The sequence below is a fragment of the Rhopilema esculentum genome, chromosome 10 (assembly GCF_057945365.1).
Source record: "Rhopilema esculentum isolate cy_ngs chromosome 10, ASM5794536v1, whole genome shotgun sequence".
NCBI lineage: Eukaryota > Metazoa > Cnidaria > Scyphozoa > Rhizostomeae > Rhizostomatidae > Rhopilema > Rhopilema esculentum.
This window is the reverse complement of record NC_142824.1, coordinates 13,053,217-13,069,588: the sequence shown is the minus strand read 5'-3', so window position 1 is coordinate 13,069,588 and position 16,372 is coordinate 13,053,217. Positions and strand designations below refer to the sequence as shown.

The 16,372-nt window shown below is 37.6% G+C and overlaps 4 protein-coding genes and 1 pseudogene across 4 annotated transcripts; 2 read left to right on the top strand and 3 right to left on the bottom strand.

The window, feature by feature from the left end:
- Window positions 1–375: 375 nt before the first annotated feature.
- LOC148959311 (histone H4) lies at window positions 376–842 on the bottom strand. Its single transcript, XM_089110495.1, has one exon. It carries the CDS (start codon window positions 770–772, stop codon window positions 461–463), a length of 312 nt encoding a protein of 103 aa, XP_088966621.1. The 5' UTR covers window positions 773–842; the 3' UTR covers window positions 376–460.
- Window positions 843–1,358: 516 nt separating this feature from the next.
- LOC148959310 (histone H3) lies at window positions 1,359–1,944 on the top strand. The gene has a single exon (XM_089110707.1). The coding sequence runs from the start codon at window positions 1,458–1,460 to the stop codon at window positions 1,866–1,868; it is 411 nt and encodes a 136-aa protein (XP_088966833.1). The 5' UTR covers window positions 1,359–1,457; the 3' UTR covers window positions 1,869–1,944.
- Window positions 1,945–3,178: 1,234 nt separating this feature from the next.
- LOC135685026 (uncharacterized) lies at window positions 3,179–4,363 on the bottom strand. The gene has a single exon (XM_089110706.1). The coding sequence runs from the start codon at window positions 4,256–4,258 to the stop codon at window positions 3,635–3,637; it is 624 nt and encodes a 207-aa protein (XP_088966832.1). The 5' UTR covers window positions 4,259–4,363; the 3' UTR covers window positions 3,179–3,634.
- Window positions 4,364–6,670: 2,307 nt separating this feature from the next.
- LOC148959309 (histone H2B pseudogene) lies at window positions 6,671–7,497 on the bottom strand (annotated as a pseudogene).
- A 262-nt stretch (window positions 7,498–7,759) lies between these two features.
- LOC148959308 (histone H2A) lies at window positions 7,760–8,249 on the top strand. The gene has a single exon (XM_089110705.1). The coding sequence runs from the start codon at window positions 7,845–7,847 to the stop codon at window positions 8,226–8,228; it is 384 nt and encodes a 127-aa protein (XP_088966831.1). The 5' UTR covers window positions 7,760–7,844; the 3' UTR covers window positions 8,229–8,249.
- Window positions 8,250–16,372: the final 8,123 nt, after the last annotated feature.

The following is a 16,372-nucleotide window of genomic DNA, read 5'->3' as shown; positions in this document are numbered from 1 at the left end:
ACATTACTACTGTGTGTCAAGTCAACGAGGGGTTTATCATTTATTTGTGTTCATGAAATGGAGATGTTTGGAGCCTACCTTTCTGGTGAGGACATCTTGTAGACTTATTATTATTAATTTGGAGATGAGTTTGTTGGCATGCTCTTTCAAAAATCAACTTGATTGAGCTAGCTGCATCAATAGCATTTTACAAAGTCCTATTATTATTTAGTAAACATATTCCTGTTGGAGTTCAGTGCATTTTTGTGCGACTTTACATTATACCGGTCGATTTATTTAGTGGGATATTAATTTATTGATTCAGTACATTCAATTATGACTCGCTGTTAATCGTGTGCTGTCACAAGGCTTAAAACATTGGGCAACTTTGGCATTTTTGGTAGCTTTTAAAAAAGCTGTTTGTGTTGTTGGTGAGGACGAGTCACTCCAGTTGTCTATCCTGTAAACAGGACGACGCAACTTAACCGCCAAATCCGTACAGTGTTCGACCCTGTCTCTTCAAAGCGTAGACGACATCCATGGCAGTGACAGTCTTTCGCTTGGCATGTTCTGTGTATGTGACTGCATCGCGAATGACGTTCTCGAGGAAAACCTTGAGAACACCTCGTGTCTCTTCGTAAATGAGGCCAGAGATTCTCTTTACTCCTCCACGACGAGCCAATCGGCGAATGGCTGGCTTGGTGATGCCTTGAATGTTGTCACGAAGAATCTTTCGATGACGTTTAGCACCTCCTTTGCCAAGACCCTTTCCTCCTTTTCCTCTTCCAGACATGATTGTTGAAAGTTGTGTTGTACGACAGCGAGCGACAATGCACGAGGCGACTGATTTCAATCTGACTCAACCGGCAAATACATACAGGAGCAACTGCGGACCTATTAGGAGCACTCTCTTTATACTGCCATCTTTCTTGATGGCGCCTTTACTGCATAAGCAAACTATGTCCTAGCAGAAAAGGCGAGGGAAGGTACACTTACAAGACAATTTGCCTCTTGAAATATGTCAATTCAGTGTTTTATTTGACTGACTGCCAAAGAGAACTGGAAAACAGCCACTAAAAACAAACATTATTTACGTAAACTCTTGCTATTGTTGCCATCAACCAGGATAACAAACCTCCCCAAGTCAAAGAGACAGGAATTTGCAATTGCTTGAATCCCTTTGAATTTGCTTTTTCTGCTTCCCTTTAGTTTTAAGAAATGGTATTATATTAATCTTGTTCAGAAGATGCAATTGCAGCTCGCTCGAAACTTGGGATAATAAAGCAGCCAATGGGCGATGCATTCTTTGTCATTTCGCTTCTCCCGGCATGTCACGTGGCTTGCTCAAACATTTCAAATTGACCTCAAATGGCGCCGATTCGCAGATTGATTCGTTGTTCCTAGCTGGAAGGTAGTACCGTCATCGCTCAGTCACCTTATTTCGTTCGCCCTTATTGAAATTTCTTCGTAGTGTCAAAATGGCTCGTACAAAGCAAACTGCAAGGAAATCAACTGGAGGAAAAGCTCCTCGCAAACAACTGGCCACCAAGGCTGCACGAAAGAGTGCCCCAGCAACTGGAGGTGTAAAGAAGCCACACAGATACAGGCCCGGAACAGTTGCTCTGAGAGAAATTCGTAGATACCAGAAGTCGACCGAGTTGTTGATCAGGAAACTGCCCTTCCAAAGACTCGTCCGAGAAATTGCCCAAGACTTCAAGACAGATCTGCGCTTTCAGAGCTCGGCGGTGATGGCCCTCCAAGAGGCATCTGAAGCTTACCTAGTTGGACTGTTTGAAGACACCAACTTGTGCGCCATTCATGCCAAACGTGTTACCATTATGCCAAAGGACATACAACTGGCCAGAAGGATTCGTGGAGAGAGAGCTTAATTCAACAAGCAAATTTCATCTTTGTCGATGAATTCTTTGAAAAAAACGGTTTTTTTAAAAACCACCATAGACACCAGAGATTATATTTCCCCAACCATAATACACACGACATGGTCGACTCAGATCAGTTCAGTTCATATCTACATGTACTTTTAAAACTAACATGTAATATTAAGTTACATTGGTACATGCAAATAAATTACATTAGTAGTTTACTTACAAATAATTTACATTTACAAATAATTTAATCTACTGGTAGTTACGTTGTCACAAACTACCAGTAGTTAGTTGGTCATGTACTCTGTAGAATGGGAAAAATGAATCTCTTTTTCATAGTGCTAGACTGAATTCAAGAGCATACAATTTATATCATGTGCACAATATTTTCAATTTGTGCTAAGCCCACAATGTAATACATATGTATGTATTTAAAATGTTGAGGTCACAATAAATATGACATATCATTTACTCTATCTTAATCTGAATTTAAAAACCATTAGGAATTATTATACAACTGCTGGCAAATTTATTTCATGACAATCTTTTTAGTCACCAAATATATGGTTTTTTCAGTGTTACCAAAATACCCCAATATATTGTGGGTTTGCCCCAAATGTTCAGCCACTGCAAGTGTCGGTATTGGATTTCAACATGTGTAAGGGAAAAACATTAGTTATAAAGTATCATTTGCTCATTTTCAGGCAATTTTTATTACAGTGTGCCAATCATAGAAATCTTAGCTACATCAACCATTAAATGTTTACATTGTATGACAGACTCCTATACTCTCTACTTGATTCATATCACAATCAACCTCAAAATTTCAGCAATTTAGGGCACTGAACATATTGCTTGCATTCAAAAAATAAACTCTGATTGTAAAAGTAAGCTTTAAAATTTTCTTCAAAAGCAACCCAACAGGTAACCACAAGCTGGCTTCACAAGAATAGACTAAATCTCCAATCAACATGCTTATGATTAAGGTCATTACCCATCAAGAACCCCTTCTGTCTAACAATTCTTGATATAAGTTTGGCTGCAAAGAGGGCAATTGTTATTTCAGTTTTAATTTCTCTAGACAGTGTAAGATAAGATGATAAATTTGATTTCTGCTACCTTCATGATACTGTGTATTTTCAACTTTGTTCTCGATATAATTTACTAATAATGAAATGATGAATCCTTAGATCGACTTTGTAAATATTGAAGCTTGCATACTTCATCACCAAAAATATTTGATATATCCATGTGTTGTCTTTATTCTTTTTTATGCTGATCATAGTCACATAGCACATCAAGGACCTATACTGTCAAACTAGTCTTGAAATTACTTTGGATGTAAACTGGCAATTGTTATTACAATTGGCATTCTTAAAAGCTACTAATAATACTGTAAAAATATGAGTTGCTCCAGACTTTGCAGAAAAAATGTGTATCTTCTGCTAATTTTATGATAGTGTACAGTGGCAATTGTGCTTTCAAAATAGTTTACTATGCACATAACTTTAAGTGAAATGATAAATCCTGCTACCTATTTTGTAAATCATTTTGATGAAGGTACATCATAAAGAAAAAAGTGACAAATGCAGGTGACTGTGGGCCCACCAGCCTTGAAAACTCTACATTTAATTTCATGATATCAATGCAGCCGTCAAGGCTAATCAAGAACCGATGACCGACTTTTTGGTAGCTTTTAAAAAAGCTGTTTGTTTATATGGTAAACCAGGTGGTAAGTGGGAAACATGGCCCTCCTCCACTGATGCCATCTACTTCTTTGACTTTGCAGCCTTCACTTTCTTCCCAGCCGGTGACTTTGCTGTCTTTTTGCTGGCAGCCTTTTTGGGTTTGCTCTTACCAGCAGCTGATGCCTTCTTACCAGCAGCTACTTTAGGCTTCTTTGCCACTTTGGCCTTGGGCTTCTTTGGTGACTTGTTGGCTCCGCTGGCTTTCTTTGGTGTCGAGGCCTTCTTTTTTGCAGGGCTTTTCTTGACTGAAGTTGCAGCCTTCTTAGCAGTAGCCTTTTTCGCCGCTGCTGGCTTTTTCGCAACCTTCTTTGCTGCTGCTGGCTTTTTCACTGCTGCAGGCTTCTTGGCAGCGGCAGGCAGCTTGAACGAACCTGAAGCCCCTACCCCTTTCGTTTGGATGAGAGAGCCAGAAGCGACCAGTTTTTTCAAGGAGGCTTTCAGGTTTCTCTTCAGAGCGCTCTCATCACCGAGACCTTTGTAATTAGATTGTAAATACTTGGCAATTTTCTGTCGCGATGACCCATTTCGCTCCTTCAGAATTCTGATTGCTTCCGCGATCATGTCCTTATACGCAGGATGTGCGGCAGGCTTCTTGGGCGCTGCTGTCTTCTTCGCCTTCTTTGGTGATGTAGCAGACGAATCCATATCACTTTCGAACTAGTGCTCCAACAATAAAATGGTGTGCGACCTTCACAAAGATTCAAATTCAAAACAGCCTACCTTCCGTACGAACCTTTAAAGCACTTGCAGTTAGGCGCCAAAACACACGTGACCATCAAAATATTAGGCCAACATGGCTGTCAATTTTGTGCTTCTTGTCAAAACCTATTTGCCCGTCTACACCTAGCCGTGGCAAATACGATCTTGGCCGCATTCAAATCAGCAATATTATGGTATTTAGTTTCATTATTATTGTTTGCCAAGGAGACTTTGGTGCCTATTGCAGCAAAATATTCGATATAAACTTGTATAGCTCAACATGCCATCAAACATTGTTTGATTATTTTCTTTTCCAGTCGTCATAAAACCTCCCAGTACACATGCAAGGGCAGGTTCAAAAGGTCCATTAATTGATCGAACCAGCAAATCGCCGTTACCTTTTGTGATGACTATAAAAACGCTTAAATTGGGCCGAATTTGACTGCAAGAAGCACAGCACAATTTTCCCTCAACAAGTTAAGTATTAATTTTTTACCCTTATGTTTGAAACATTGGGTAACGATGGAGGAAAAATTCCTATTCAAAAAGTTCCTTTAGAAAAGGAAGATGATTTATTTAAAGATTTAGTTTTCCGGCAATTTTTGTGTCAGTAATAAACTGTGAAAGCTCATGATGAAGGGCAGAGCGGGGGTGGGGGTAGGTAGAAAAACTGAAGAAAGAAGGCTTAGAAAATCTGCAAAGAAAACCAGACATCTTTTGAAATTTAGGACGAACAGACTCTATAATTAGCAAGAAGCAGCCTATTTATTACATTTTCTCTGGCTATACCAACTCTTACCGAGGTGATCAGCGTACACGTCAATATATGAGGGCTGCATGTAGCATGTTTTCAGAACGACCAGATTTGAAAGTGGCCAAAAGTACTTTGATTGAAGTAAGCTCGTAAAGAAAGATACATAATAGAAGAGAATTTTTAGAAAAGAAAGAGAATTTTTAGCATAATAGAAGCATTAATTGACATAGTAAAGGTACTTAGTGATGTGCCACAAGCAAGAGTATACTGTACTGACTTCTAGTCAAGTTAATACCCTGGAGAGGCAGGAGGGACAGAGGGGGCAAGTAGCGCCGTTGAATATTCACTCCTAAGAAAATTAAATAAAGTTTTGTAGATAAATGATGACCAGCTTTGCCATTCTCATTATGTTGATTTCCATTAGAAATACAAAATATGGAAAAAATCTCCTTTTTGCTGTCGGTCATCGATTACGGCAAATTGTTTTTCAGAAGAGGATAATAAACTTCAAACAGACAATCGAAGTCTTGCAGCCAGCCCCTTCTATTTATAACTGCCATGATATTTATAAAACCAAAAATTTCGAATAATGACAAGGCGATTTAATATCAACTTGCATGGACAATTTTGTCAACAGTATGCCTATGTTTGGAAGAGCTTTTGATTGCAAAAAACCCCAGCTGTATGGGTCGATGCAATGTTTGTACAGATTCCCCCCCCTGTCAGCCCCGCAGCCCTAACAATTATTCGATTATGGTAGTGGAAAAAATTTTTGCAGCCGCCTCTGGCCAAGGGTGTAAGTCGTTTTTGAGAGTACTGGTCTAGGGAACTGCCTTTGAAAGTAGGAATTCCATCCTGACAACAACCCATTTTTGTTGAAAATAAACTAGTAAATGAAACTAACCGACCTTTCACATTCCTGAGTTCAAACCAACAATACTGAGATATCTGCTAAATCGAACATTCATTGGTTTGGTATAAGCTTATGGCCGGACAAATTGAAACTTGAATAATTAGAATGAAAACTTCAAAACTTTATATTATATATAAACTTTATATATCTAATAGATCTGACAAAAGATACATAGCTTTTTGAGAAAATAGCTCTGTCTTTATTATTTTTACTTATAATATTTTCCATTTTTCATGCAAAATTTCTGAGGTAAAACTTAATAAACACCACATTAAAAAAGGACTAAATCAGAGATAACTATTGAAAGTCCACAATTGTAAAAAAACAAAGGAGAAAATTCATAATACATATTCAAAATAGAATGCATATTGAAAAGAAAACTTTCATAAACGCTCACCAGGAGTAATAAGCATTCACTGGCAGTGTTTTTAATATGGGCCTACTCGTTGGTGTAAGCCCGGGACAGGGGACTTGTGGGGGTATTCTAAATGTTATCGAAAAATGAGATATTTGGCAGATCGGATGGTGAAAAAAAAATTGCGAAAGGGATGTTTGGTTTATCTGAGTTTCGAATTTCCAATGAATAAATAGCATTTGCCATTGATTGGAATCATGCGATGAAAAATATTGCAGCATGTTAGGCTGGGGGTTCATTCTATTTGGCGGGGCTTTCACTAATTGGAATCCAATGTGGGGGGTTTATTCGTGGCTTTACTGTTCATGAAAAACCAAGAGCCAATGTTAACAAATGACTGTTGAATGTAGAATATTTTAAGAAAATGTTTCATATTTGATATTTTCAGGAAATATTTCATATTTTGAAGGATGTCTTCAAAGAGATGTATTTTTTGAATGTTTACCTACAGAGTTGTTAACTTTTTAAATGTGATACTGGATGAGGGGATGCTGATGAAAATGAGACTCCAACATGCATTAGCCTAAATGTTTTTAAAACTGGATAACTCGGTTGAATAAAGAAGCACAATGCTTATCGTGTGTGTCAAAGGTTTGGGCAACGAGATTGGTAAATTTGGTAGCTTTTAAAAAAGCTGTTTGTTTTCTGGTTGTAGACGACGAGCGAGGATTGTCGTGTTCGTGCGTCCAGCAGTTTACTTGCTGCTTGTGTACTTGGTGACGGCTTTGGTGCCCTCGCTGACAGCATGCTTGGCAAGTTCACCGGGGAGGAGAAGCCTGACGGCGGTCTGGATTTCCCTCGAAGTGATCGTTGCCTTCTTGTTGTAGTGGGCGAGACGCGAGGCTTCTTGAGCAATCCTTTCGAAGATGTCGTTGACAAACGAGTTCATGATGCTCATGGCCTTGCTTGAAACGCCGGTATCGGGATGGACTTGCTTAAGTACCTTGTAGATGTAAATCGAGTAGCTCTCCTTGCGCTTTTTCGACCTCTTCTTATCTCCAGAGGCAGCCTTGCCCCCTTTCTTGCCAACTCCTGCTTTCTTCTCCCCCTTCTTGGCAACCTTTGGGGCCTGTTTTCCTCCTTTTGCTGGGGCGTCAGACATCTTGAAGAATTATTTTAAATTTGACTTTTCGAATTTCGAAAGGACCTTCGCTAGATAAAGCAGCAACACTGACTGTGACTGATCTAGTCTGATGTTTGTTGGCGCCAATGCAAGTTTTTACTATATTTGTGGGCAACTGGGTCGATTAGCTCGAAGGCCATGTGACACACGTCGATTCGCTGTCTCGTGTTCGCTTATTGTTCGCGGTCGATAGCGGGGGTGTTGATTGGTAGATCTCGAGTAAATGCCCTTTACAAATCGACCACTTTGGCGGGCAATCAGGCAGTTGCGAACAAAGTTGTTCATTCTACGGCAAGGCTTCATTTCGTTTTTCAATTTGAGTTAAACATGTCTGGACGCGGAAAAGGTGGAAAAGCTAAGGCCAAGGCAAGGTCGAGGACATCCAGAGCTGGTCTTCAGTTCCCAGTCGGACGTATCCATAGATTGTTGAGAAAGGGAAACTACGCTGAACGAGTTGGATCGGGGGCTCCCGTCTATCTTGCAGCCGTACTCGAGTATCTCTCGGCAGAAATCTTGGAGTTGGCTGGCAATGCCGCCAGGGACAACAAGAAGTCAAGAATCATCCCTCGACACTTGCAGCTTGCAATCAGAAACGACGAGGAGCTGAACAAATTGCTGAGTGGAGTGACCATTGCTCAAGGTGGTGTCCTGCCCAACATTCAGGCAGTACTCTTACCAAAGAAGACCGAGCAGAAGGCTCCAAAATCATAAAGCCTGGCTGGCTGGCTAGTGTTGTTGGCTGGCTTTACCAGTTCGTCGAACGAAAAACGGTTTTTTTAAAAACCACCACGAAAACTAACTTGGTGTACATGCTTGTGACACACACGATACCTACCCACACCACACACTCTATTTTGTTTATAGTATAGGCCCACTGCATTATGATGCTTTGAATTCATTCAAAGCTACTCACTGTTTAAGCAAGTAGTTTTAATCATTTTATCAATTAGTTTATGTTTCTTTTCGAGTGGTGGTAGGGGTACACTAGCATCTCAATTAATCATGGAGAAAAGTGGCGCTATTGCAGTTTCGCACCTCTTGTATTTATTCTTACGAATTCCGACATGCTGAGCGGTGCGAAACTGCAATAGCACCGCAATTTTAACTACCTTAGTTTCAGTGACTGAATGAAATTTATTTTAGTCTCTGTACGTTTCAGTAACATTGAAATGGTAATAAATGTTATAGTGCCTGAGTGTCTAGTGCCTCCCTAGAAGCAGGCATGCATTGGATGGGGAAATTTTCTTCTCCATGTTAAAAGGACCAGCCCCTCCGTCAAAGTTAAAAGGGTAACAGTGCTTGTTGATTGTGGTGCTACGACACATGTTGTGAAAGACAAGTCGTATTTTATAAATATGGACTCAAACTTTGACTCAGAAAAACATTTCATTGAACTAGCTGATGGGAGCAGAATAAGAAATACTGCACAGGGAAGAGGAGATGCACGTATGTGTCTAATAGACTCTGATGGTAATGAACAAGAAGCAATTCTAAAAGATGCTCTTTTTGTACCAACATTCAAGCAAAACATCCTATCTGTACAAGCTGCTACAGAAAAGGGGGCAGAAATAAATTTCAAGAAAAATTCAGCAGAATTAATCAGTCCAAATGGCACCAAATTCAATATAAAGAAGAGTGGTAGACTATATTACCTATGCAGTACAGTCTTGACAAAGAGTACATCACATACCTTGAAAGAATGGCATGAAATAATGGGACATTGTAATTCAAGAGATATTATCAAATTGGAAGGTGTTGTAGATGGTATGAAGATTACAAGTAAAGATAGTTTCCAATGTGACATCTGTATAGAGGGTAAAATGACACAATACAGAAACAGAAGTCCAGATAAACGTGCCGATGCACCACTTGAGCTGGTACATGTTGATCTGGCTGGACCGATAGAACATGCAGACAGAAATGGCTTCAGATATGTGATGTCTATTGTAGATGATTACTCAAGTCTGATCATGGTGTACTTTCTGAAAGGAAAGAGTGATGCCATTTATGCAATGGAGAAATTTTTAGCAGATGTTGCAGTCTATGGAACAGTCAAGAGGATGAGATGTGACAATGGAGGAGAATTCACAAGTGAGAAGTTTAAACAGCTATTGATAGAGAATAAAATAAAACAGGAAATGAGTGCACCTTATTCTCCTCACCAGAATGGAACAGTGGAAAGGTCCTGGAGATCCATTTTTGATATGGCAAGGTGTCTGTTATTGGAATCTACACTGCCAAAGTCACTATGGGTATATGCTGTGATGACAGCAGTATATGTGAGGAATAGGTGCTATAATCCAAGAACAGAGAAGATAGCAGTGGAGGCATTCACAGGCCATAAACCTAACATTGGTAATATGAATACATTTGGCTCTGTGTGCTTTGCATATACACCGAACAAGACAAAGTTAGATGCCAGAAGTGAGAAAGGCATATTTATTGGGTATGACAAAAACAGTCCTGCTTACTTGATTTACTTTCCAAATAGTGGCAATATTAGGAAAGTACGATGTGTAAAATTCAGTACAAGTTCGCATGAACAGGCCATTGACACAGAAGACATAGTTATATGAAGAGATGAAAAAGTTGACTGCAACCTGACCAAGATGGAAAAGTTGAATTGCAGGAAACAGTTGAACAGTCTGCTCAGTTAGACCCTCCAGGTGAAGACAGCCAGAGAAAGGGACACGAAAGGAGATACCCAACAAGAGAACGCAAAAAGCCAAAATATTTCAAGGACTATGTGACTGAATCAGATGATACTGGTTATACAGTTGACTTTTGTTATGCTATGTTGAGTAAGGATGAAATGCCAACAACCTACGACGAGGCATTAGTTTCTAGTGAAGCAAGTCACTGGAAGACTGCTATGCAGGAAGAAATGTGTGCACTGAAAGATAATCAAACATTTGATCTTGTTAAATTGCCTGAGGAGAAAACATTATTTGGAGGAAGATGGGTTTATGCTAAGAAAATTGGCCCCAACAATGACTTAAAATATAAAGCCAGGTTATTCTCAAACTCAAGATGTAGACTACAATGAAACTGTTTCATCAACAGCTAGAATAACTTCAATAAGGATGCTAATGCAACTTGCCAGCCAAAACAATCTCATTGTACATCAGATGGATATTAAAACTGCATATTTGAATGCACCAATTGACTGTGAGGTGTATGTGGAACAACCAGAGGGATATACAGTGAATGGTGAAAAGGGTGAACGATTAGTTTGGAAATTAAACAAATCCTTATATGGGTTGAAGAAAAGTGGGAGAAATTGGAACACATTTCTTCACTCTCAGTTAATCAATGATAAGTTCACACAGTCCCTTGCAGATCCTTGTGTATACACTAAGAACACTGGGGGCACGATGATAATAATCATTGTATGGGTAGATGATATTATCATTGCCAGCAGCAACATGTCTTCACTCAATGAAGTAAAAAGTTTTCTTTGCCAAAAATTCAAGATGAAAGACCTAGGAGAAATTGGATGGTTTTTAGGCATACAGTTCAGCAGAGAAGGTAACCAAATTACAATGAATCAAACTGAATACATTAAGAGAGTGCTTGAAAGATTTCACATGACAGATTGCAAGACAAGAAGTACTCCTTGTGAAAGTTCATACAAGGCAAATGAAAATACATCTGATCCAACTGATTCCAAGTTGTATAGAAAGATAGTTGGAAGTTTGATATATATCATGACTTCAACTAGACCTGATTTGTGCTCTGTTGTCACCAATATAGCACAACACATGGCAAACCCCACTTCAGCTGATGAGACCATGGCAAAACATGTATTACGTTACCTTAAAGGAACAATGAGTCAGAAATTGATATTCCACAAATCTAAAGACGAAATGCATTTATTCGGATATTGTGATGCAGATTGGGCTAATTCTGAAGACAGAAGAAGCATTACTGGCTATGCATACCAGTTAGTAAGCAACGGAGCCATGATATCCTGGAAAAGTAGAAAACAAAGAACAGTTGCTCTATTTACCTGCGAGGCTGAGTATATGGCCTTAGCAGAAGCAACACAGGAAGCAATATTCTTAATGCAGTTATTGAAAGACACGACAAACTCTACTTTATATGACAAGTTTGTACTGCATTGTGATAACCAAAGTGCAATAGCTCTAGCTAAAAATGCTATGGTACATCAAAGATCAAAACATATAGACATAAAATATCATTTTGTTAGATCAATAGTTTCAGAAGGTATTATGGATCTGATTTATGTTCCAACAGCGAAGAACATTGCTGATGTCTTTACAAAGCCAATTGCCAGTTTCAAGCTCAAAAAATTTATTGCAGTAATGATGGGAATATAAACTTGAACTATTTGATAACATTGCGTTTTGTTGTTCTTCATATACTAGAATTTATAATTATATAATTACTACATAAAGTTTAAGATGGGGTGTTAAGTATTAAACTTAAGTTTTTAATTATAGTCACAAAATTTTGTTGTTGTTAGGAGGACTGGGTCATGTAACTTTGTAACTCTGTGATCTTACCTCGTGTTCTTGTTTTTCGTTTGCTTGATATTATAAAAATGGCGTTAAGTATCGCGTATTTATTCCTCTGCTAACTCATTTATCCACCATGATGGCTAGTTCAACAGTTACCACATAATACTATGAGAGAGACTGTCTTTGTAGAATAAATCTTATATCTTCTCTGATTTAGCCCTTTTTGATGTGGTGTTTATTAAATCTTACCTCAGAAATTTTTGCATGAAAAATGGAAAATATTATAAGAGAAAAATAATAAAGTCAGAGCTGTTTTCTCAAAATATATGTATCTTTTGTCAGATCTATTAGATATATAAAGTTTATATGTACTATGAAGTGTGAAAGTTTTTCTGTATGATCATAATTCCTTTTTATTAATGTTTCAAAGTTTTTGGTAGAACTTTCTTTTCCTCTAACCATTTCAGAGGCTTCAATGTTAGTTTAATTTTGTGGTTCTTAACTTTCATTAGCAAGACCTGTTCAAAAAAAACCTATCAATAATATTTATGATATGAATAAATGAATATAAAATGCACAAAATCAACTCTGTTAGCCACATCAAGGGTAGGTAGTACCTAGGCATTTCCCTGTTTGGCAAACAAATAACAGATTTCAATGCAAAATTGGGCATTACAAAGTCAAATATGGCCACTTAGCCTTTCATTGTATCGTATCTTTCCGAAGAAGTAAAGGAAATTGTGGTAGTTTTGAAAAAAAAATCAAGGTATGAAGCATTTTGAAGGGGCTGAAAAAGTTCACAACTGATATGTCACACAAAATCTCAATATCAAAAGATTAGATACTAACTGTAGACCATCCTGCTGTGGGAATGGGGGCTGCAAATTTTTAATTTCGCACCAGGGTCTTTGGGAGCTGTTCTGACTATCTGGAGACAAGATGTTTCAGTATTAAAGTCTATAAATTGCAATTTTCCCTCAAGTCTCAAGGGAAAGAGGAGGTTGCTTACTTTTGGTGATATCAGATGGGGTTTCGCATAGAAAATTCTCTTTTAATGCAATTCTGCAAGAAGATTTTCTTTTTACAGTGATACCAAACTTTCGAATTGAAAATTACTAAACATATCGTAGTCTAAGTTTAGATTCAGTTAAGTAAATTTCGATAAATTTCTCTATATCAAATATCATGTAAAACCTTTTTTACAACAGATACAAAACATGCATTATATTACCCCTAAATTGAAAAATTTGTAATATGTACACATTCTTCTAACCACCATGTTCAGTTCAGTTCAGTTCAGTTTTATTTTAAATTCCACTGGATACATACACTTGTTGCAAATTAGAAATAATTCAAGCTTAAAAGTATAAACAATGTAAAAGGAAGTTAAATAATATAAACGTTAAATAACATAACAAATACAGAGTAGAGGAGAAACAAGCTAGTATTGTAAACAGGGAATTATTTAAAGGAGGAAACTTTCTCAGTAGTTTATAAACTAATCGAGGAGAAAGCACCCCCTAGTAAATTAGATGCGTTCTGCTTAATTTTTTAGTTCTAAAAGTAAAAAGAATAATCTGTAAGTTGCTATCAGTCATCCACAGAAAAATATCATCTATTTATAGACTAAGTTCAAAAACCATCATTGACTACTATGTTGTTTTGTAAAAATATTTTAAGATTGTTTTTAAAAGAATATTTTGAAGGAGAATTTCTAATTTCTACTGGTAGGTCATTCCACATTTTTGCCCCCATATATCGAATAGACTTCAGGCCATACCGAAAACTGTTCCTCTGAGTCAAAAACAAATTACCGCGATTAGATTGCCTAGTAGAGTGTTGGTGAATATTTGCATTGAAAGAGAAGTAATCGTGAAAGCAAGAGGGATTTTTCTTGTTTATAGATTCATACACAAATGTTAATAGTCTTAGCTGAAAAATGTCTTGAAGTCTGAGAAGTTTAAGCTTTTTAAAAATGGGAAGAGAGGGAGAACGAAAGGGTTGATGAGAAATAGCTCTGACAGCCTTTTTTGCAGCTTGAATATTGGCTCCAGGTATGAGTCATATGTTTGTCCCCAGACAGTGATGCCATATTGTAGAAATGACATGAATAAAGCATTGTAGATACATAGATACATACATAAGATCCATGAATTAAGTTCGATATATCCCTTTTTATCAAACTATCTAGAACAAATTAATGGCGAATTGTATCTTGCGATTGCTCCATCACTCTATCAGAGACTTCTTAATGAAAGGTTGAATGCAAAGATACAACTTAAATATCAAAGACAAAGTTGAGTATCAAAGGAGAGACATAGAAAATTCTTTGACTAAAAATGACGTTTAAAGGGCCTGAAATAGCTTTCCGATCATAGTGTGGCTCTTGTATCAACCAGCCTAAGGAACTAATGTGATACAGGGCCTAAAAAAAGCGTGGATCTGACTCACTTTGTGGAGTTGTAAATTAAAATTGTGGAACTGTAATTTTTTGTGGATTTGTAAATAATGCATGTTAAAAAAAGTGCAGCATAAAATACCAATCGAAACGCCTAAGAAAGAAATAGGAACCTTTTTTTCAATTCGAAGTGAATGCCCAATCCAAACCTAATGTATTACACTCATTTGTTATAAGAAAATTGCTATAAGAAATAAGCAATGGACAATAAAGAAGAAATAAGAAACTTCAGAGCTCGAAGCTTCAGCACATGCGGAGAAAAATAAATTACGCTTTATGATATTGTTGTGTGCTGTTTTGAAGTAAGATGGACTCTGTATACAGCTTGTACTGAAGTTTGCTTTCACTCTGTATACAGCTTCAAGACATCATCTCAATTTAGTTTGCTTTTATGACTTGCTTCAAAAAAAACACTGAGGCTAAAAGACCACGGCGGAGATTATGATTTCTTGCCCGTAATGCATTTTGGGGTTTATGTGATATCTTTCAGTAGATTTTAGAGAAAGTTGTAAAACAATTCAACTAAGGTGTTTTAAATTGGAGAAGCATTGGAGAGATTCCTCTCAAGGCTACAACAGCTGCACGATGATAAGCCTCTCGGTGGTAGCTGGGAGGAACATTCAATTGGGAATGTTGCATAACAGGGACTATAGTCCTCCCCAACTTTTTTGCAATAATAGGTTAGAAAATGCGTTTAAAGTTTACGCTAACGAACGCATTAGTAGCAGTTCTGCTGGGAACACGTTTTTGTTCTTTTCCATGGTGCTTTATCTTGTATGGTCAAAGATAAATTTGTATTTTATCTAACTCGGTTTTGCATTTTTATGTTAATTGAAATCTTCTCTTAATCGTTATGTTTATGAATAAGGACAGAGAGAAACAAATATTTTTGTGAAAGGGGTGTTTTCCTGTGTTTCAAAAGGCGTGGCCGTAAAACAATGTAGGGGTAAGCCTCCTAGTCCCGTTCCAGCCACTCCCTTGTGGGCTGGTGCCAGTGTGACCTGATCTAGGCCAGTGTGACCTGGCCAAAAATCGTCATTTAGCATTAAATCTAGCATAAATTTGCTTTGTAGGTTACAGAAGTTTCACTTGCTTTTATCTAAGACTGTCTGTTATCTTTTACTTCGTTTCATCATTCATCATTTGCAATTTTGAAATTATTTTAAATTTTTTTGAATATTATCTGTGCAATGATTTTGTTTCCTTTGCATTTTCGTTGTTTTTTGCAACATGCTGCCAGAATTCAGCCAAATTTTGCTTCTTCGGCCAAATCAATTTATGACGGCCAAGAGGTTTTGAGCTACTGCCAAAATGGAGTAATTTGGCCTCAATTGCCATTTTGTTTATAGAGAATGAGTACACTGGGTTGTCAAAAAGGCCAAATTGCAACTCTGGCCACTTTTGATATTTTGAGCGTGCATTAGCCTACGTCTCTAGCAGAGTTGCCTTGATTTGAAATTTAGCATAATTTTTGCAAATCTAGCACAATCTTATGACAACTTTGACATAATTCGAAAAATTGAGATCTGGTGCTTGGTTTCTGCATTACAAACAAAGTGGGGGCAAAGATCATGTTTTCAAATTGGGAGAAAAGATTTCTGAATAAAAAATGGAACCAAGTTCTTTAAGTGCCAAAAAAAGTTTTGGAGATTTTGAGATTTTATAGGAAGAGGTTAAGCTTGACGATGGTCCGATTGAATATTTGCACACCATTGGTGTAGACCAGAGATTTTCATTTAAAATAATGAGTGAAGATGCAATGCTCACTTCTCTAAATCTAGTGAAAAATGGAAAGGCACCCGGTTCAAATGGATATCAAAGAAAAATTATAAAAGATGCTGGAAAGTTTATTGCCAAGCCTTTGATGATGGTATTCAAGGCTTTTTTGAAACAGAGAATCTTGTTCGGGTTTTCAC